At 44.2% G+C, this 22,784-nt stretch overlaps 1 protein-coding gene across 2 annotated transcripts in view; it reads left to right on the forward strand.

Annotated features, from left to right (window-relative positions):
- Window positions 1-21,195, forward strand: part of ADAMTSL1 (ADAMTS like 1) — a 979,130-nt gene extending 957,935 nt beyond the window's left edge. For both annotated transcript variants that reach the window (XM_033237422.1, XM_033237423.1), the window contains 5 exons: window positions 66-246; window positions 2,828-3,035; window positions 16,083-16,192; window positions 16,986-17,206; window positions 18,731-21,195. In XM_033237422.1, the coding sequence (XP_033093313.1) occupies window positions 66-246; window positions 2,828-3,035; window positions 16,083-16,192; window positions 16,986-17,206; window positions 18,731-18,837 (827 nt within the window). In that variant the 3' untranslated portion in view covers window positions 18,838-21,195. The remainder of the gene's footprint in view (window positions 1-65; window positions 247-2,827; window positions 3,036-16,082; window positions 16,193-16,985; window positions 17,207-18,730) is intronic.
- The last annotated feature ends 1,589 nt before the right edge of the window (window positions 21,196-22,784 follow it).

Consider the following 22,784-nt stretch of genomic DNA (forward strand, 5'->3'; position numbering starts at 1 on the left):
AAGGAATTCAGAGTGTGGGCAATTATGCTATATTCTTTTCTACTCTGCTTCTCCTCCCATGACAGATTACTGGTGGTCTGTGGACAGATTGGCAACCTGCTCAGCCTCCTGTGGTAACCGGGGGGTTCAGCAGCCCCGCTTGAGGTGCCTGCTGAACAGCACGGAGGTCAACCCTGCCCACTGCGCAGGGAAGGTTCGCCCTGCAGTACAGCCCATTGCGTGCAACCGGAGAGACTGCCCTTCTCGGTGAGTGCGGCGGACACTGGCTCAGACCTCCCCACCCTAGGATGGGCCCTCACTTTTAGCGAGGTCGATGGCCAGCCCTTGAGTAGCACTGTACAGGGAGAGATGCCAGCCCAGGAGCTGTTCTTCCCTCTAGGCACAGGCTTGTCAGGCCTCTCCACCCTGCCACCCCTCTCAGTTCTGTTTATTCCTCACCCCGCTAATGGTCAACCAGGTTTCCCAAGTGCCTGACTGGGTCTGTTCAGGGAGCAAGAGCATCCCAGGCCCTAGCAAGCCACAGACTCCCCCACCCATCATACAGTAATCAGCTGACTCTGAGTTGTTTGTAGAAAGCAATGTCTTTTCAATTGAAGGGCTGAGGAAACAATGATTACTGGGCTCCACCCGCCCTCCAAGTCTAACCTTAAACACCTGTGCTAATCAGTACTCCAGTTTAGTTGGGGAAATCTTATCTTCCTCTCTTCTACAAAGGCTTGCATCTCACTAAAGCTGAAATAAATCTTTGTTTCCGATAGTAGCCTCATGCTCAGCATTTGGGTTCCTTGTGTGGCCCAGCATGACACCCAAAGCCTCTGCCATCTTCCTCATGCTTCAAGAGGCTATGAGTCCCCCTGTGCACCCCATCCTCTGCCCTCAGCAGTAGTTAAGTGGATAATAGATGGGCTTGGAGTTGGCACTGGTGTGGTGCTCAGAGCCTGGGGGGACTTGGCTCTACCCTCAACCCTCAAATGCCCCTTTACTACCTAGCTGTAGGACTTTCATACAATACTTAGGCAACTGCTTTCTGTTTTGCCAGCTGAGTCATAAGGAGCAGCTGAAACCAGGAGAGACTCAATGAAATACGAAACATGCTCATTAATATCAGCAGTTTGACTTGCTGACGGGAAGGTTTCCACAGGAATGATTAATGTCCTTTTATACCCTTCCTGAACTGTAATATACCCCGGCCCTTTCCATTCTCAAACCGCCCACCCCAGCTCCTGAAAAATTGCTGAAACGTATATTTGGAAATAAAAGTTGATTGAAATGCAGACCTGACATTCACCAGGGATATAAGAGGCTGGAAAACTGCCCTTGCCAAGCTATGCAAAATGAAGAAGAGATCTTTGACGTGCCAGGAACTTTTTGACTTGATTTGGTGATGGTCAGAGTCAATCAGCTTAATTTACTTCTGCAAATGAAATAATAATGGCTGTGTTTTCTTGGATTTCAATGCCCCCAGGAGTTTTTAAACACCTCTTGCCTGCTTCCTAAGTGGCTCTGCTCCTGTGGGTTGGAAATCTGCATGCAGTCATCCCTCTACAAGGCAAAAGAACAGGGAAGTGGCCACAAAACGAAATAAGTCACAGATCCAGATTTAGGAGGAATTTGCTCCCCTTCCCTGCTACATGCCTCTCCTCAAAGCCAGATGTGGTGCCGCTTGGCTAGGATGTAGCCATAGGTTCACTTTGCCTGCCAGATGTTTTGAACACTTAGTATCCTTCTTTGCACATGAACAAGTGTTGCCCTGGTTGTCTCTTTAAGATACAACTGGGTAACCCTGCTGTGACCCAGGTAGCTGCTTTAACCATTTTGTTAGATAAATTTTCTCAAAGAGTGGGATTTTTTTTGTTCTAGATTATATGAGCAACAAGTCTTGCAATTTCCCCAAGCTGTCTCCATCTCTTTGAGAATTATTACAGGGCACACACATGCAATGAGAATCCCTGCATGTTTGTATATGGACCAAGGATTTCAGAGTGTTCCCATTTTACAGGATGGCTTTGTGAGAAAAGTCCATTTGTCACAGTCTCACTTTTAGAACCTAACATTCAGAGAACAACTATCTCTACCACGTATGCAGCCCTCTGAGAGGTATAAGACCTATAGACTATAACACCAAGAGATTTACCTGTTTCTGAGGCATTGACCAAAATGTGTGGCAGGAATTACACTGAGCACCACCAGACAAAACTTTGACTTCGGTGAGGCCCAGATTACTTTGTGTCAGGAGGTGACACAAATTTGGGTCTGACTTCCCTAGAACCTTGGATCTCCTTTAGGAAGTACCAACACTGCAGTTACAAAACAACAAATTGATTCTCTTATGATTTTGAAGGCCAGAAGTCCATGATCAAGGTTTCCGGAAGGTCATATCACCTCCAAAGGTTCTAGGAGAGAATCCGCTTCTGGTGGTCCCAGGTGCTCCTTGGCTTGTGGCCACATCACTCCACCTTCAGCCTTTATGGTCACACTGTCTCCTCCTCTTCTCTGTATGTAATCTCCCTCTGCCTTTCTCTGTAAGAACACTTGTTATGGCAGGCATATAGGGCCCAGCCAGATAATCCAAGATAATCTTATCTTAAATCCATAATTACATCTGCAAAGAACCTTGCCACATAAGGTAACATTCACAGGCACTAGGGATTTGACATGGATAGCTTTTGGATGAGTCATTTTTCAGCCTATCTTTCCAAGTATATACTGTGAAAAGGGTACTGGCCCCAAATTAGTGGCAAGAGCAGGGATGTGGGGTGGGGAGGGGATCTCTTTTCCCCAGGGCTTGTCCCTTTAGGGCTCTCCTGACATTTCTTCCTCTCCCCAGGTGGATGGTGACCTCCTGGTCTGCCTGTACCCGGAGCTGTGGGGGAGGTGTCCAGACCCGCAGGGTGACCTGTCAAAAGCTGAAAGCCTCTGGGATCTCCACCCCTGTGTCCAATGACATGTGCACCCAGGTTGCCAAGCGGCCTGTGGACACCCAGGCCTGTAACCAGCAGCTGTGTGTGGAGTGGGCCTTCTCCAGCTGGGGCCAGGTGAGGAGCCAGAGAGATTGTTATTTGAAAGCTAAATCTAAAGGAGTGGACGCTGCCACAGTAGGAAGTGAAATGTTATCACTGCCACCTCCTCCTTTCACATTGATTGGCCAGGCATAGCTTTTGTTGGTTGTCCAGCTGAGACACCCCCAGAGCAGCAGGCTTTTAATTCTTTGTGTAATTCTATGAACCAATGTGATTGAATGTTTTTAGGCAGTTAGCAACTCAAAACATCTTCTAATTGACCATCTATACATTATTACATGGCAGTTAGCAACTCAAAACATCTTCTAATTGACCATCTATACATTATTACATTTATGTCCTCCACTCCCACCCTCAGGTGTGTCCTGTGGAAAACAATCACTTGTGACTTTCTATTAAGTTAACACACTGTGGCCATCTTTAACAAAAATCAAATGTTTTTGGCCATAGAGTTCACATTCCAACTCATAAGCCATTTGTGTCCCAGGTAAGTTGAGGCTACTGCTCAATGCTAGCCAATTAACATGCCTAACGAGACTCCTTTCTGGAGCTTCTACTAACCCTTCCTTATTTCCAGTGACATAATGTATATGCTTCATAATCAAAGAGGCATGAGCTCCCCTTGCCTGGGGGAATATCATCTTTCTCTTACCTGGAAAAGCCCACTTCTCATAGCTCACATACCTCTCAAGACAGCTCTGCTTCCAGGCCCTTGAGGCTTATTGGTAGTTCATAAAATTACAATAGCAAACAGATCTGGCTGCACATGAGAGATGTTTCTGCACTGTGTCATCAAGGTCACTCAAGGGGGGACGTATGGTGCACCAGTGATTGTTTCCTAACAGAAAGAAAAATACATATGTCTTTCTCCTCTTCTCCATTCCTTCCCCTCAAAAAAATTCACCCCCTCCTCCTCTTTTCTGCAACCCTCCAGGACAGTATGTTTCAAGCTTTAATGTGAATCACCTGGGAATCTTATTAAAGATGCAAATTCTAATATGGTATGTCTTAGGTAGAACTTGGGATGCTGAATTTCTCAAAATTTCTGTTAACATCAATGCTCCTAGACCAAGGGCTTCACTTGAAAGAGTAGCAAGGCTTGAGGCATTACAGAGTGCAGACAAATGCTTCATCTCACAATCCTGTTGATGTGTCTCTGCTGGTAATATTGCTGATATTGTGCTTCAAACTGTAGATGCTTCTCAAACATCCACACTCCACTCCTGTGAGAATGAAAGTGATGATAGTCTCTAACAAAAAATTCCTTTTGGAATAGTGTTAGACTTCATGAAGGTAGGCAGAAGGAAGAACATTTGTATAAGAAAACCATGCCGATTTTGGTCCAAGTAAAACTAAGACCACCTTCTTAGCTCCAACAATCTGGCTTCATGTAATAATTCAACTTTCTTCTTTTAATCCAACATACATTTATGGGACACCTGTCTTGGGAGGGGAATGTGTCCCATATAAGCATGTGTGAAGAAATGAAGGGAAAAGCAGCCCACAATGTTTGCAGGAGAATGAGGTGACAGAATAGAAATAGAAATGTGGCCTGGAAAGCAGGTGCAAGATCATAAAAGGGTCTTGTATGCTGTACAAAGAATTTGGATTTTATTGTAAGTGCAACTACAAAGATTTTTAAGAAGGAGTGGCACAATCAGACTTTTAAGATTACTGTCTGGCCAGGCACAATGGCTCATGCCGGTAATCTCAGCTACTCAGGAGGCTGAGGCAGAAGGATCACTTGAGAGGTTGAAGCTGCAATGAGCTGTGATCACACCACTTTCACTACTCCAGCCTGGGTGACAGAGCAAAAACCTTTTTAAAAAAAAAAAAAAAAAAGGTATGCTGTCTGCAGTATAGTGATCAAATTGGCAAGTGAAAGGACTACAGAAAGAGAAACCTAATCTAGGTGAGCAATTTTGGTGGTCAGAATGAAGGTATTGAGCAGTGCCAATAGAGAAGAATCCATTTCTCTTTATAAGTGTGATTCACATGGCTTCCATGATCCGTTGGATATCAGGGATGAGAGAAAGGAAGGAAGTCAAAATTTTACTGGAGGTTCTGAATTGAATAACTAGATAGCAATGCAGAAAAAAGAGGGTGGATTAGTGCTATATGGAATTGTTTGGGACATGTTTAGTACGAGATAACTAAGTACAGATGCTCATCAAGTAGTTGCACATATAGGTCTGGGACTTAGAACTGTGCTAAACACTATCAATTTGAAAGTCATTAGTATACAAGTGGTGGCTAAGAATCATAGATGTTATCACCCATAGAGAGGGAAAGGATCAGATTAAGAAAAGGCACAGGACAGAACCCTGGGGAAAACAACACTAATTAACCTGGGGGAAGAAGAGGAAAAAAGATTAACCTAATGAGTGGGAAAATTCACAGAGACCAGTGGAGGAGCTTTTTCAAGAAGGAAGGAAGTCAATGGTATAAAAATACATCCAACAGAATAAACAAAATACAAAATAAGCATTGGCCTTATTTTGTACATACAGTGCATATTCGAACTTGACTGATAGGCAGTCACTGGTAACTCTGTGAATGGCAGTTTCAGTGTAAAAGTAGGCACTGAAATCAAACCAGCAATAGGTTTAGTTACAAATGAGAATAGAGGAAATAAGTGCTTCCAGGGACACATTACTCCTCCAAGAATTCCCAGTGTAGGCAAGGGACATTAGCAAAAGGGCAAATTAGGAAGCTCCAAGTCCAACACGGAAGCATCAAAAAAACGCTCTTATGGAAGCATCAAAAAAACAACTAGAAACTGGCTGAACTAACCTTATAAGTGTTCTGGAAAACAGCCCAAGTTCTACAGCAACCAAGTAACAGCCAATAAAGAAAAAGCCATCTTTAAGATGATATGAAATTTCCTGGTATTTTCATTCATCCTTGCCCCACCCCTCCGCCATGTGGCATGGTTTTGATCTTGACAATGTGGCAGCCACTACTTGTGAAATCTGCACAAGGACTACAGACCTGCAGACACCTGGGAAAATGGATTATGGGTGGAGACATACAACTGACCCTCTAAAGTCCCAAGGAGAACCTTGAGTGAGACTCTGGGAAATCAAGACACTCAAAAGCACCTATGTATTTGGAGAAGGCCCATACAAAACACATAAAAGATCTGAAGACCTTATGCTTTCACCTCAGACTGATTACTATGCTCAGAGTGTACCCAGCTAATCAGTGATGGACTGCCCAATCACAGAGCCAGTCTACAGAGAGTAGGAGAAACGGCTATTTTTCAAATGTCCAGTTTTGACATTTATTCAACAATAAAATCACAAGCCATACAAAGAAATGGGAAAATATGGCCCATTTTAAGGAAGAAAATAAACATAGGCATTGAACATAAAAGACAAACACTTTAAAACAACTATCTTAAATATGCTAAACTGGGAGCTGAAAGTACTATAACTGAATTGAAAATTTACTAGTGGGATTCAACAGCAGATTTTGCAGGTAGCAGAAAGAATTTTCAAACTTGAAGACAGGCCAATCAAAATTATTGAGTCTGAGGAGAAGACGACAGTAAACAGAGCCTAAAAGAGTTGTGAGACACCTTCAAGTGGACCAACATAAACATTTTGAGAGTCTCAGAAGAAGACAGAAAGGAGTTGAAAGATGATTTGCAGAAATAATGGCCAAAAACTTCCCAACTTTGATGAAAGACATGAATCTACAAATCTAAGACACTACACAAACTCCAAGTTGAAAAACCCAAAGGGACCCACACTAAGACACATTAAAATCAGTCTTAAATAAGAAACAAAGAGGGAACCTTGAAAGCAGGTTCTTGGCCCTTTATATATTTAAAGGGCCAAGAGGGCTGATTAGAAGCAGCTGTAGTCCACAGCTCTAGCAGAGAGGAATGAAAATGGGGAGTGAATTTGGCACCTTCATCTAACATATCCAGGTTCTCTCACTGGGACTGACTAGTCAATCAACTTGACCCATGGAGAATGAAGAAAACCTGGGTAGGCCACTGGCCCACCTGGGGGCAGCACGGAGCCAAAAATCCTTCACCCCTAGCCAAGGAAAGTGGTAAGTGATTGCACAACCCCAACCTGGAAACCAACTTCTGCTACAGATCTTTGCAACCAGTGGATCAGGAGATCCTCTAGTGAGCCAATGCAACCAAGGCCTTGGGTTTGACACACAGAGCTGTGCAGTCTCAGCAGAGCAGTTGCTCAGACTCACACAGAGACCCAGAAGTCTTTCAGACTCAGGCCCTAGGAATCCCAGCAGCCAAGCAGCATCATTCTGCAGGCCCCACTTAACATGGCACCTCACAAGTTTAAGACCCACTGGCTTGGAATTGCAGCTGCTGAGTACATCAGGCTGGAGACTGCCTGAGGCAGATTAGTTCCCAGGGGAGGGGTGGCCACGATTTCTGTGGTTAGGTCAACCCAGTTAGTCCTGGCAGCCCAGAAGAGGGGAAGTCCCTCACAACACAGCACAGCTGCTGTGACAGATCATGGCCAGACTGATTATTTAAGTGGGACCCTGATCCATCTGGCCTCCCTGCAGGAATTTCAGCAATTCCAACCAGGGTTATACTAACAGATCTCTGATCTCTCCCTGGGACAGAGTCCCCGGGGTAAAGGGCAGTCACAGTCTCTCCAGTTCAGTTGACTCAGCCTTTCCAGGACTGCCTGGAAAGTCCAGGCAGTCTGGACAAAGAAGGGTTCCCCACAACACAGCACAGCTGTTCTACCAAAAAACAGCCAGACTGATTCTTTAACTGGGTTCCTGATCCCATCCCTCCTGACTGGGTGAGACCTCCCAACAGGGGTCTCCAGACACCTCCTACAGGAGCACCTGGGCCAGCAACAGGTCTGGGACAGAGCTCCCAGAGGAAGGGGCAGGCTGCCATCTTTACTGTTTTGCAGACTTCACTGGTGATACATCCAGGTAAGGGGAAAACCCAGGCAACTACGGCCTGGAGTGATCCCCCAGCAAACCGCAGGAGCCCTATAGAACAGTGGCCTATTAAACAGAAACCAATAACAACATCAATGAAAAAGACCCCACAAAATCTCCATTCAAAGATCAGCAACCTCAAAGATCAAAGGTAGATAAGCCCACAAGGTTGAGAAAGAATCAACAAAAGTGCTGAAAACTCAAAAAGCCAGAGTGCCTCTTCTCCTCCAAATGAAAGCAACACCTCTCCAGCAAGGGCACAGAACTGGGCTGAGGTAAGATAGTTAAATTGACAGAAGTATGCTTCAGAAGGTGTGTAACAGGCAAGGTGCAGTGGCTCACGCCTGTAATCCCAGCACTTCAGGAGGCCAAGGCAGGCGGATCACAAGGTGAGGAGTTCAAGACCAGCCTGGCCAATATGGTGAAACCCCATCTCTACTAAAACCAAAAAAAAAAAAAAAAAAAAAATTAGCTGGGCATGGTGGTGGGTGCCTGTAGTCCCAGCTACTCAGAAGGCTGAGGCTGGAGAATCACTTGAACCCAGGAGGCGGAGGTTGCAGTGAGCTGAGATCATGCCACTACACTCCAGTCTGGGTGACAGAGTGAGACTCCGTCTCAAAAAAAGAAGGTGGATAATAACAAACTTCGCTGAGCTAAAGGAGCATGTTGTAACCCAATGCAAAGAAGCCAAGAATCACAATAAAACAATAGAGGAGCTGGTAACCAGAATAGCCAGTTTAGAGGAGGAGCATAATGACCGGATGGAGCTGAAAAACACAACATGAGAAATTCTCAATGCAATCACAAGTATCAATAGCAGAATAGACCAAGCGGTAGAAAGAACCTCAGAGCTTGATGACTATCTTTCTGAAATAAGACAGGCAGACAAGAATAGAAAAAAAAGAATGAAAAGGAACAAACAAGTCCTCTGAGAAATATGGGACTATGTAAAAAGACCAAACCTATGACTGATTGGAGTACTTGAAAGAGACAGGGAGAAAAGAACCAAGTTGGAAAATCCAGCAGCACATCAAAAAGCTTATCCACCACGATCAAGTTGGCTTCAGCCCTGGGATGTAAGGTTGGTTCAACAAATGTCATTCATCACATAAAAAGAACTAAAGACAAAAAAACACAACTATCTCAATAGACACAGGAAAGACCTTCAATAAAATTCAATATCCCTTTATGTTAAAAATCTCCACTAGGTATTGAAAGAACATACCTCAAAATAATAAGAGCCATATTTGGCAAATCAACAGTCAATATTATATAGAATGAGAAAAAGCTGAAAGCATTCCCCTTGAAAACCAGCACAAGACAAGGAAGCCCTCTCTCACCACTCCTAGTCGATGTAGTATTGGAAGTTCTCGCCAGGGCAATCAGGCAAGAGAAAGAAAGAAAGTGTATTTAAATAGAGAGGAAGTAAAATTATCTTTGTTTGCAGATGACATGACCCTTTATCTATAAAGTCCCATCGTCTCAGCCCAAAAGCTTCTTAAGCTGATAAGCAACTTCAGCAAAGTCCCAGGACACAAAATTAATGTGGAAAAATTGCTGGCATTCCTATACACAAACAACAGGCAAGCAGAGAGTCAAATCATGAATGAACTCCCATTCACAGTTGCTACAAAGAGAATAAAATACCTAGGAATACAGCTAACAAGGGAAGTGAGGGACCTCTTCAAGGAGATCTATAAACCACTGCTCGAGGAAGTCAGAGAGGACACAAACAAATGGAGAAACATTTCATGCTCATTGATAGGAAGAGTCAACATCATGAAAATGGCCATACTGCCAAAGGAGTATATAGATTCAATGCTCTTCCCATTAAACTATCACTGACATTCACCACAGAGTTAGAAAAGAAAACTATTTTAAAATTCATATGGAACCCAAAAAGAACCCGAATAGCCAAGACAATCCTAAGCAAAAAGAACACAGCTGGAGGCATCACACTACCTGACTTCAAACTGTACTACAGTAAAAAAACAGGATGGTACTGGTATAAGAACAGACATATAGACCGATCAAACAGAATAGAGAACTCAGAAATAAGACCACATACCTACAACCATCTGATCTTTGACAAACCTGACAAAAACAAGCAATGGAGAAAGGACTCCCTATTTAATAGATGGTGCTCGGATAACTGGCTAGCTTTATGCAGAAAATTGATACTGGACCCCTTCTGTACACCTTATACAAAAATTAACTCAAGATGGATTAAAGACTGAAATGTAAAACCCCAAACTATAAAAACCCTAGAAGAAAACCTAGGCAATACCATTCAGAACATAGGCATAGGCAAAGATTTCATGATGTAGATGCCAAAAGCAATTGCAACAAAAGCAAAAATTGACAAATGGGTTCTAATTAAACTAAAGAGCTTCTGCACAGCAAAAGAAACTATCATTAGAGAGAACAGACAACCTACAGAATAGGAGAAAAATTTTGCCATCTATCCATCTGACAAAGGTCTAATATCCAGAGTCTAAAAGGAACTTTAAAAAATTTACAAGAAAATAACCCCATTAAAAAGTAGGCAAAGGACATGAACAGTTCTCAAAAGAAGATCATCATGTGGCCAACAATCATAAAAAAAGCTCAACATCACTAATCATTGGAGAAATGCAATCAAAACCACAATGACATAACATCTCATGCCAGTTAGAATGGCGATTATGAAAAAGTCAAGAAACAGATGCTGGCGAGGTTGCAGAGAAAAAGGAACATTTTCATACTGTTGGTGGGAATATAAACTAGTTCAACCATTGTGGAAGACAGTGTGCTGATTCCTCAAAGATCTAGAGGCAGAAATAGCATTTGAGCCAGCAATCCCATTACTGGGTACACACCCAAAGGAATATAAATCATTCTATTATAAAGATCCATGCATATATATGTTTATTGCAGCACTATTCACCATAGCAAAGGCATGGAATCAACCCAAATGCCCATCAAGGATAGACTGGATAAAGAAAATGTGGTACATATACACCATAAAACCATAATACTATGCAGCCATAAAAAGGAACAAGATCATGTCCTTTGCAAGGACATGGATAGAGCTGAAAGCCATTATCCTCAGCAAACCAACCCAGGAACAGAAAACCAAACACCACATATTTCCACTTATAGGTGGGAACAATAAAAACATGTGGACACATTGGGGGAAACAACACACACGGGGGCCTGTCGGGGGTGGGCGTAGAGGGGGAAGGCAGAGCATCAAGACAAATAGCTGAAGGATGCTGGGCTTAATACCCGGGTGATGGGATGGTTTGTGCAGCAGACCACCATGGCACACGTTTACCTATGTCACAAACCTGCACATGTACCCCAGAACTTAAAAGCTGAAGGAAAAAAAAAGAAATATCAAAGACTTGGTAATGTAAAAATATACGGACAGCCAAAAACAAAAAAGAGTCTGGTGCCTCCCTCCCCTCTCTTACCCTGTGACAAGCCAGCTCCTCTTGCCTTCCTCTATGATTGTAAGCTTCCTGAGGTCTCACCAGAAGCAGTTGCTGGCACCATACTTCTTATACTACCTGCAAGACCATGAGCCAAATAAACCCATTTTCTTTATTTAAAAAAGAAAGAAAGAAAAATTATAACGTCCAGAAAGAAAAAACTATCAACCAAGAATTATCTGGCAAAACTGTCCTTCAAAAATGAGGGGGAAATTATGACATTCCAGAGAGCTTGTTGCCACTATTCCTGATTACAAGAGATGTTAAATGGAGTCCTTTGAGTTATAACAAAAAGATGCTAGATAGTTAACTCCAAGCCACATGAACATATAAAGACTCTCCAATAAAGATAAATAGATGGGCAGACATTAAAACCATTATTATTTTGTTTCATAGCTCCACTTATTTTCTATAGATTTCAAAGAAATGCATAAAAAGTAATTATAAATCTGTTAGTGAATATATAGCATATAGATACAATTTTCACACCAATAATGTAAAGTGGGGATGGGAAACAGAGCAGTATACATGTAGAGTTTTGTATGAAATTGATATCAAAATTCAAATTAGATTGTTATAACTTTGGGATATTATATGTAACCCCCATGGTAACAACAAAGAAAATATGTATAGCCAAAGGAGAATGAGAAAGGAAGCAAAATTTGTCACTACAAAAAAGCAACTAATCACAAAAGACAACATAAGTGGAGGGAATGATGAGGGAAAGCTATAAGATGTACATAAAAATAAATAATAAAAAGGCAAAAGTAAGTTCTTCCCTATCAGTAATTACTTTAAAGGAATTAAACCCCCAAAGACATAGATTGGCCTAGTAGATGTTAGAAAAAAGACATAATGCAACTCTACGCTGTCTACAAAAGACTTGCTAGAGATCTAAAGAAAAAAATAGGTTAAAAGTGAAGGAATGGAAAAAGATAGTCCATGTAAATAAAAAACAAAAGCTGAGGTAGCTATACTAAATCAAACAACATAATGATAATATACCTAGAACATATAACAATTATAAACATGCATGCACCAAACATCAGAGCCCCAAAGTATATTAATCAAATATTGACAGAATTGAAGAGAGAAATAATTAGTTCTATAATAGAAACTTCAGAAACCCACTTTCAAGAATGGATAGGACAACTAAACAAAAGATCAGTAAAGAAACAGAGTAACTGAACAATACTATAAACCAATTGGAGTAACAGACATACAGAGGACTCCACCCAATATAGCAGAATACTTGTTTTTTCTCAAGTGCACATGAAAAATTATCCAAAAAAGGACTGTATGTTATGCCAAAAAATAATTCTTAATACATTTGAAAAGAATGAATTTATACAGAGTACCTTTTCCAACCACAGGGAGGAAAGTAGAAGTCAATAGCAGAAATAAATTGGAAAATTCACAAATACATGGAAATCAAAACACAAACAGTAAACCAGTCAGAAAAAAAATAACAAGGAAAATTAGAAAATACCTTAAGACAAGTGAAAACAAAACCACAACATACCAAAATGTATGGAGCACAGAGAAAATAGTGCTAAGAGAAAAATGTATGGCTGTAAATGCTTACATTAAAAAAGAAAGACTTCAAATCAACAACCTAACTTGACACCTTAAAAATTTACAGAAAACAAGCAAACTAAACCTGATGCTAGCAGAAGAGGATAATAAAGATTAGAGAATAGTAAAGAAAACTCAGCAAAACCAAAAGCAAATTCTTCAAAATGGTTGACCAAAATAGACAAACTTTTAGCTATATTGGCAAAGAAAAAGAGAGAAGACTCAAATTCCTAAAATCAGAAATGAAAATGGAGACATTACTACCAGTATTACAGAAATAAAAAGGATTGGCCAGGCATGGTGGCTCATACCTGTAATCCCAACACTTTGGGAGTCTGAAGCAGGCAGATCACTTGAGGTCAGGAATTTGAGACCAACCTGGCCAGCATGGCAAAACCCTGTCTCTGCGAAAAATACAAAAGTTAGCCATGTGTGGTGGTGGGCACCTGTAGTCCCAGCTACTTGAGAGGCTGAGGGTCAGGAATCGCTTGAACCAGGAGGTGGAGGTTGCAGTGAGCAGAGATCATACCAATGCACTCCAAGACTCTGTCTCAAAACAAAAAGAAAAAGAAAAAAGAAACCAAGTGTTAATCAAAAGTAGAATGGAAAATTCAATCATGGTATGTTTATAAAATAAAGTGCTATACATCAGTAAAAATGAACAAACTTCAGTTATGTACATAATACATTGTAAGAAAATACCAGATATAAAACAAACATGAAATATGGTTCATTTATGTAAATTTCAAAAACAGTCATAAACTAAACTGTTTTAAAAGTTAAGTCTCAGTGGTTACATGTGGAGACGGGAAAGAGAGTAAAGAGTAGGCACAAACTAGGCTCCTGAGTTGCTGACAGCATTTTATTTCTTCACCTGTATACAGGACTAGCTACGTAAGTTGTGGGGCCCAGTGCAACATGAAAATGTGGGGCTGCTTGTTCAAAAACTATAATGAATGTCAAGGTTGACAGTAGAGCATCAACCCAACTACACTTGCCTTCTAAGGGTGTAGGGACATCCATGCAGCTAGCTTTGCTTTTATACAGTTGTCCCTTGGTATCCACAGGTGATTGATGTAAGGAGCACCTGTATATACCAAAATCCACACAAACTTAAGTCCTGCCGTCAATCTCACAGAACCTGCATATACAAAAAGTTGGCCCTCCATATACATGGGTTTCACATCCCAAGACCTTTGGTTGAAAAAAAAAAAAAAAAATGTATAAGTGGACCTGCCCATTTCAAACCCATGTTGTTTAAAGGTCAGTTATACTCACTTTATAGAACTCACTGAGATATACTTCATGTTTTAATCTCTTTTTCTTTTTTTTTTTAGAGATGGGGGTCTCACTATGTTGTCCAGGCTGGAGTGCAGTGGCTGTTCACAGGCATGATCATGGTGCACTATAGCCTCAAATTCCTGGGCTCAAGCAATACTCTTGCCTCAGCCTTCTGCATAGCTGGGAATACAGGCATCAACCACCACACCTGGCTGTTAATCAGTTTTCTGTATGCACACTGTGCTTCACAATAAAAAGTTATTTTTTGGCCAGGCGCGGTGGCTTACTCCTGTAATTCCAGCACTTTTGGAGGCCGAGGCAGGCAGATCACCGGAGGTCAAGAGTTCAAGACCAGCCTGACCAACATGGTGAAACCCTATCTCTACTAAAAATACAAAAAATAGCTGGGCGTGATGGCACGTGCCTGTAGTCCCAGCTACTTGGGAGGCTGAGACAGGATAATCACTTGTACCTGAGAGGCAGAGGTTGCAGTAAGCCGAGATTGTGCCACTGCACTCCAGCCTGGCGACAGAGTGAGACTCCATCTGAGAAAAAGAAAAAAAGTTATTTTTTAAAATATGTTTAAAGAGATAAATTTTAGCCACTCAGGAGGCTGAGATGGGAGGATCACTTGAGCCTGGGAGTTGAAGGCTGCAGTGAGCTGAGACTGTGCCACGGCACTCCAACCTGGGCAACAGAAAGAGACCCTGCCTCAAAAAAAAAAAAATCCCAGTTATTGGTGTTACGGGGGTATTTTTTTTTTTTTTTTTACATTTACCTCAACCCTCTGTGTGTTTGTGAATAATAGTGTCAAACTGGACCCTTCAGAGTCCAGAAGAGCAATAACTAACCTTGGGCACAGCTGTCTAACCCAAGAGAGCTACTTTTACCTTAAATCCTGCTCTTTCAGTGGTTCTTAATCTTTGAGGTCATGGATCCCTTTGAGTACTGGATGAAAACTAGAGGGAACCTCTTGCTAAAAAAAAAAAGCCAATGAACACAAAACTTTTGCTTATACTGTTAAGGATTAACACCCCAGCACCACCCCCAGTGGAACCCTAGGGATCCAAAGACCCCCAAGTTAAGAGCCTTTGTTCTCAAGTGACCTCCATGGGATGCCTATCCTCTTGTTCTGCTAAAATAGCAGGTGTTGGCTAAAGGCCTGCTGCTTTTGTATTTCACAGACAGTTGTTGCTAAGTGTATTTACTGTGACAGGGTCAGGCTCCATGAATTCTGGGGAAAGTTTAACAATCTCCATGAGCACATAGCAAGAGAATATGAGGGGGAACTCTGCATACCTAAGTCTGCTTTCTGTTTAGTCATCCTAGGTTTAATCTGCAGAAAACTAAGCCAGGGAAAGAAAGGATGGAGTTGGTTATTTGGATGACTTCAGCAAGAAAACGATAAACCATATTACCCTCTCTGCTCTGAAGGGGTGGAGCTATTTAGGGGTCTTCAGTTCTAAAGTCTACCACCACATTACTAGCATATTATGCCAAAATATCTTTCATATGGTTAATCTGAAAAGGGCTTGACTTTCTCTTACTGGTTCTACACTACCATTAGCCATTTGCTGGCAGAATGCCCACAGACCACAGGAGAGCTAACCATCCCATAAAGAAAACATATCAGTGAATGTCTTTTAGTTAGCCCAAAGAGGGGAAAGATGAATGGTCTCAGAGCCTCCAACAAGACCTACACAAGTATCTTGCATCCCATGCAGCCCAAGCATGGAGGCCTCCACCCTTGACTTGGCTAATGTGCTGTATGTTACCTTTTTCTGCTTTCCAGTGCAATGGGCCTTGCATCGGGCCTCACCTAGCTGTGCAACACAGACAAGTCTTCTGCCAGACACGGGATGGCATCACCTTACCATCAGAGCAGTGCAGTGCTCTTCCAAGGTAAGAGAAAGCCCTGAATCTCCTTTTCCCAGCCCCGTGTCAACAGCACGGAAAGATGGTGCTGAGTGAATGTTTCTCCTCCAACTTACCACAGACCCAAGCCCTGCCCTCTCACCTCCATTCACCCCAAGCCACTGGCCTCCCCAGAGGCAGATGACTCAGTGTCGGTCTTGTGCTTACCTAATGGGCTAGGTTGGGATTTTCTCTCTCAGGGATGAAAAGTGCAAGGGTGTTATTCTTCTGAGAGAGGCCTCATACCTCGAGAGACCCACACTAGCCCCAGGGTGGGCAGGAGGTGAGGTCTACACAACGGCCACCAAGTCTCAAAGGCTCAAACCCCTCACTCTTGTTGGCCTCCCTCTAGAAGTTAGGCTAAGATGAGAGCCCTTGTTCCTCAGTCTCAACCTACCATTCCAATCCAGTCCCCATCCTTATAACACTTCCTTATAGATGTCCCCCTGGGGCAAGGGGACTCACCGCCCCCATCTAAGAGCCCAGCCTGTGAGACCAGGCTCTGCCAGTGTCCACATGGGGGAGAGCTCATTCTTCAGTCATACAGTGAGACCCATATTCATTACAGAGAAGAGCAAACGGAGGCCCAATAAGAGGAAATAGCCTTCTTGAGATCATATGGCCATTTAGTAACAGCACAGAGATTAGAACCCAGGTCTAGTAATGCTGAAAGTTCCTGAGGAATCACCTAACATTTCTGAGTTTGCAGCACTGTTTTCACATCTGCCCTGATTCAGCCCCCATAGAAGCAAACCTTAACCCTGCCACCATCCTCCTGCAGGCCCGTGAGCACCCAGAACTGCTGGTCAGAGGCCTGCAGCGTACACTGGAGAGTCAGCCTGTGGACCCTGTGCACAGCTACCTGTGGCAACTACGGCTTCCAGTCCCGGCGTGTGGAGTGTGTGCATGCCCGCACCAACAAGGCAGTGCCTGAGCACCTGTGCTCCTGGGGACCCCGGCCTGCCAACTGGCAGCGCTGCAACATCACCCCATGTGAAAACAGTATGTTCCAACCCCCAAGAACCTTCTGCAAATTCCCCACAGAGCATCAAGTGCAGAGAGCAGTCCCTGGGACCAGCCCTGAGCACAGGGCATGGGGTCAGCTTCCCCAGGGATTGTGAGCTGGTGGTGGAGTTGAGCATTTTCAGTGGAGTGCATGAGTGTGTGCAGAGATGTGTATATAGGCATGACAGGGTATGCCCCAAGGGCTTCCGTGATCTCCATCCTGGCCCTGAGAGAGCCAGGTGATGTTGGTCCAGTGCTGGAGGAAATCAGCCTCCAGTTCCCCTGCAGTCAGTCTGGCTGGTGCCCACAGGGGTTGACACATCAACAACTCTCAGGGTCCAGGGTACTAAACAGAAAGTGCTGTTAACTCTGAAGGCATACGGAATGACTCCCGCTCAGCCAGCCAGCTCTGCGCCCATCACAGCTCTACTTCTCACCCGACACGGACCTGCTGACCCCCTCCCTCCCAGCCCCACAGGCATCCCCTGGAACTGTCCAGGACCCCCTAGCCTTGGAATTTGATACTCAATTCACTCCCTCCTCCTCATCCCAATACTGTCATTTGTATTCCAGTTGGGAAGGAGTTTATTTTTTTCTTCCTCTCAACCCAAATCGGAGGTACTTACCCATGAGAAAGGCGGCAAAGCTTGAGGCAAAGAATAGGAAGTAAAAACCAAATGTAGCTGTGCAGTTTTCTCCCAAACTGGGCCTCAATGAGCAATAAATTCCCAACACTAAGGCAGATGCCATGTAGGCAAAAAGACTACTTCTTTTTACACCCTGGGGGATGGATGATCTCTTTGTACTTGGGTAGTGTTAACCCATGTTTGTGTCAGTGGCTCACCATGCTCAGAGAGAACCAATATTCAATGCACATAGTTAAAACTTACCAAACCAAGTCCGCACAATATTTAAGATCATCTAATCTGTGCCAACACTGAACTAGAACGTCCTGGTGCTGTGTTTAAGGCAGAGTGGGTAGAAGGAAGAGAGACTGGAGGGCACATGAAAATAAACCTTAACAGAGAAAGTAGGCCCAAGTGCCTAGGGATGGGGGTATCCGACGCAAGCCTCACTTGCACACTCCTGCAAAGTGGGGGAGAATGCAGTCCTGGGAACCATCTTAAGAAGGAGAGTCATTTACTTAAAATACCAAAACCCATGGGAAAAGGCAGGTTTGCCTAGGAGGAGAGGTGATCACCTAGGAGATGAGGTAATCCCAAGAAGACAGAGAAAACAGGCATCGTCAGGAAGTAGAGGGAGCTACAGAAAAGAAGCAAACAAACAGCCCAGGGAGGGGCCCCATCATTCAGCCAGACAGCTGCAGGCTGGGGCCACCCCCACTGCTGGCAGCCTTGGGGAGCAGGTGGCTGAACTCTGTCAGAGTGAGGCTGGAGAGCGGTGGCCACGGCAGACCCCAGGATGTACCCCAGTGGCTGAAACCCCCGGCTGCACATCACGCAGGCTGCATTCTCACATCTCTTTTCTGTCCCCTCTCCCCACCCTGTCCTCCTTTCCCAGTGGAGTGCAGAGACACCACCAGGTACTGCGAGAAGGTGAAACAGCTGAAACTCTGCCAACTCAGTCAGTTTAAATCTCGCTGCTGTGGAACTTGTGGCAAAGCGTGAAGACAGGGCATGGGGAAGCACTCTACCCTGGCCACACGAAGGACTCACGCAACCACCTCGGACAGAACCTAAGCTTTCTTCATTTTATTTATTTATTTCCCCCTCCCCACCCCACACACACCCTTCCAACCTCCTCCACCTCCATCCTCAAGCATGAGGACGTCCGCATGTTTTCTCTTTCAGTTAGCTGGAGGACGGGATGTTGGGAAAGAAAAGGACAGATGTCTAAAGGAGGTTGCAGAGCAGGCCAGGCAGATGGGGAGGCTCCCTTGAAGAGCTTCCTCCCTCCCAGACCTGGGTCTCAAAGACCTAGGAAGAGGCAGGCACAGTCCCTGGGGACAGCAGGGAGCCAGAAGGTTTGTAGCCTATTGGTGCAAACATTGGACAAACACCTGTGTCTTTCCTAGAAGTGCACTATCAGAAACACAGGAGTGTGTTGCTGCTTTGTCTCCTCTTCCCCATCTGTCCCTTTAGTCATGGTTAGGACAGATGGGGAGGGGATACTATGCTGAGGCAGAAACTAGCCTAGAACTCAGTTCTTCTAGTGGGGGAGTGCAGAGAGAGGAGAACTCAAATCACCAGTAGGGAGAGGTAAAAAAGCAAACAAAGCAGGCCCTAAGGCACACAACGTTGCAGAAAATGAGGAAGGGAGGGGAGGGAAAGGACAGAAGCAAAAAGGAGCCCGTGCGTGTTCCCCAGTGGGGCAGGGTGAGCAGGGGCTTCCAGACTGCATGAGGCTCATGGACCAGCTCTGATCCCATGCATGTGCACATGCTCAGAGCCCTGCTGCCCACGACAGAGCACTGCGCTGCATGGGAGTCCCCACTCCGCAGGCTATCAGAGTCAACATCCTGCCTGTGCAGCTGCGGCAAAGCCAGCGAGAAGTGGGTCTGGCCATGCAGTAAGGCCACCCTGGCACCTGTTTATCTACATCGGAAGTCCTCCAGCCCTGCACTAACTGCTGCTGTGGGCCAGGGCCATTTTTAGCATGAATGGGCCAGGTTTTCTGCCTTCTAGGACCTTTGCTGCTCCACTGAAGGGCCAGGGACTACGGTCAGCTTGTCAACATCAACCCGTTAACTAGTCACTTTGCCAGAGAGTATCTGTCAGGCTGTCAGGTTGTAGCAACCTCTTCATTCCAGAGCTGGCCAGGGTATGTGTGCCCCATGGTATACCCTCCCTCTCCCAGCCTGCACCCCAGCGGTCTGCAGGCCCTCCCACATGTAGTATTTATCTAGCCAGGTGGGGTGGTGGAGGCAGCATCCTGGCAAAACAGCTCACACCCTGCAGCCACACTCATCAGCTGTGGTGAGGCGGCTGGAGCAAAGTCAAGCAGCAAAATGAAAACTCTGGGACTCTTTGGCAAAATCCTCATTAAGCCAAGTAATTTTTGCCTCCTTCCCCGGAATGACCTGAGATTAGGAGCAAGGGTGGCCAGAGTCCCTTACCTTCAGATAAGCCTCCCCTCATGAAATGCCACTCACCCCGGGGCTACCATTGACATCAGATCAGGGCTGCATTTTCCAGCCAGCCTGGAAGTAAAATTTGAGAGGAAGACAATATTAATCTGTGTCCCCCCCCCCGACCAGTGAGCTGTGGACAGTTAAGTTGTGTCTTTCTTCCTCACCACAAAAGTAGGCTCTAAGAAATTATGTTACTAAAAAATCAGTGTAATGTCTGCTTAAAATAAAAGAGAATGTTTTCTATGTCTGTATATCTTTTGTGAATATTAGGATTTCTTGTATAAAAAAGTGCAATATTAATAATTGTACATTGTCATCCAGAAAAAAAAAAAAACTGTCGGGGGGACTTTATTAACTTCCTGCAGTTGTCTTCCTGTAAACTTGGTAGTGATTATTATATTTTTCCTATTTTTAATAGAACCTGGTGTTTAACTCTGGATCCATTCACTGTACAGGATGTGTTGTAAAAACTAACATGGGATGCTGAGGCAGTAAGAGAGAATTCATTTGTGGCGCAATAGTTATGCACGGAATGATAAAGACAAATTCCATACTACTGCTAATGTGGTTAATTATTTCTAGTTCACTAGCGATTGAAAAGCAGTGGTCACTATTTACATTTCCTAAAGAGCAAGCATCCTCCAGCTCCATGTTGGGCTGGAGCAGTTGTTGGCAGTGGGTCTCAGTGAACTGGGAGAGCCTAGGTTTGTGTGGGAAGCAGAGTGCTCCTTGCATGAGATGAATGTACATTTAATGTTTGTTCTGTGAATTGCAACTCAGCAGCACCACAAGACAATGAAGCCTGCTGGCTAATGTGGAAGGAGGCACTTTCTCCTCTAAAACACAAAACTGTATTTGTATTTTTTGTACAGATAATACAGCTTATTTATTTAAATCTTGTCGTCTGAGTCTCTATTAAACTCAGCCTTCCCCTGGTGGTTTATGCAGGGAGCAAGAGAAGTCCCAGTCAACTGGGTGGTTCCCAGCCAGTTATTTGTGTCTGGCTGAAGTGGAAGGATTGCAGTTTTCATCTTTACACAGGAAGCTGGGGGCCCATGCCTAGAAGTGCTAGCTCTGTAAATAAACCCAAAGAAGCTGCATTTGTGGATGTACACACATTCAGGCTGAGTGCAACCAAATGAGATGACAGTTATCTCATTGACAGCCCTATGTGGTGGGACGATGGGAGCCACAGTACCTTCAGAAAGTGAGGCAAACAGGGACATCTCTTGGGAGAGATGCAGACTTGGGTGTGGAATTATCCTCACTCCTCAGGCTTCCTACCAACAGACACACACAGTGGGAGGCAGCTGCATAGTGAAAGTTCGATGTATGCTATTAATAAAGACTAACACTTATACATCACAACTACATTTAATCTTCCCATCAACTCTATGATTATCTCCATTCACATATGGGAAAACAGCAGCCCAAAGAAGCCCAAGGTCACCCAGCTGGTGGAACTAGGATTCAAAGTCAGGGCAAATCCTACTCCAGCCAAAGACTCAATTTGACCCACCATGCTGCCTCCCGCACCGCTGCCTGCAACTGCTGTGCCACAGCCACCTTTGGCAAGCACGACATTCTTCCCTACTGCTTGAAGGTTGGTGGTTGACAATAACAGGACATTTTACTGAAATTGTCACTTTCTCCTGCCCCAGTTCTTTTTCCATGATAGCACTTCTAGCTCCCTATTTTTAAAGCATTTTAATAAAAACAGCTACTGTAGGAAGTGTAGGGGGGGAAAAAAAGCACACCTCTAGAGCCCTTCAAAAACAGGCCCTAGTGAAAGGACAGCATGTTGCCAGGCCCAGAAGATGTCCACGCGGAGACCATGGTGAGAGCTGCTACAGAGGACCCATGGCCTGAAAGCCCAACTCCAGCCGGTTTGCCAGCAGCTCACCCCTCAACATCACAGGCCTGTCAAACAGTGTGAAAATATATCAGAAAGCTCTTCTTGACATTTCAGTTATTTTTTAAGAAGTCGTAGGTTTTGCTTTAAAGAAAAAGTCAGTGCTAGAACTATACATATTCACATACCAGCAACCAAACAATGTCTTACAGAGGCCCCATAGCAGGAGGGAGGAGCTGGAAATGCCAGAGCAAAAACCCATAAGGCTCAAATGGTGGGAAGGGCTCAAATACAATGTATGGCAGTTTTTCCAGCCAAAAGCAGAGTCCTTGCTTAGTCTCAAAGATTTCCAGGAAATCCAAATCCCTGGTCCCATTAAGATCAAAGTGGTCAACAGTCACTGAAGCTCATTTATGCCTCAGTTTCTTCTTCCTGCAACAACATACCTCATCAGGTAGGGCTGTGTGAAAACCGTTAGTTGATTCATGTTGAATTTCTTGAACCCAGGAAGCAAAGGTTGCAGTAAGCCAAGATCACACCACTACACACCAGCCTGGGTGACAGAGCGAGACTCCATCTCAAAAAAAAAAAAAAAAAAAAAGGTTGGGGGGTAGCTGGCTTATCATCAAAGC

Source organism: Trachypithecus francoisi, unplaced genomic scaffold (assembly GCF_009764315.1).
Source record: "Trachypithecus francoisi isolate TF-2019V2 unplaced genomic scaffold, Tfra_2.0 Lachesis_group16, whole genome shotgun sequence".
Taxonomy (NCBI): Eukaryota; Metazoa; Chordata; class Mammalia; order Primates; family Cercopithecidae; genus Trachypithecus; species Trachypithecus francoisi.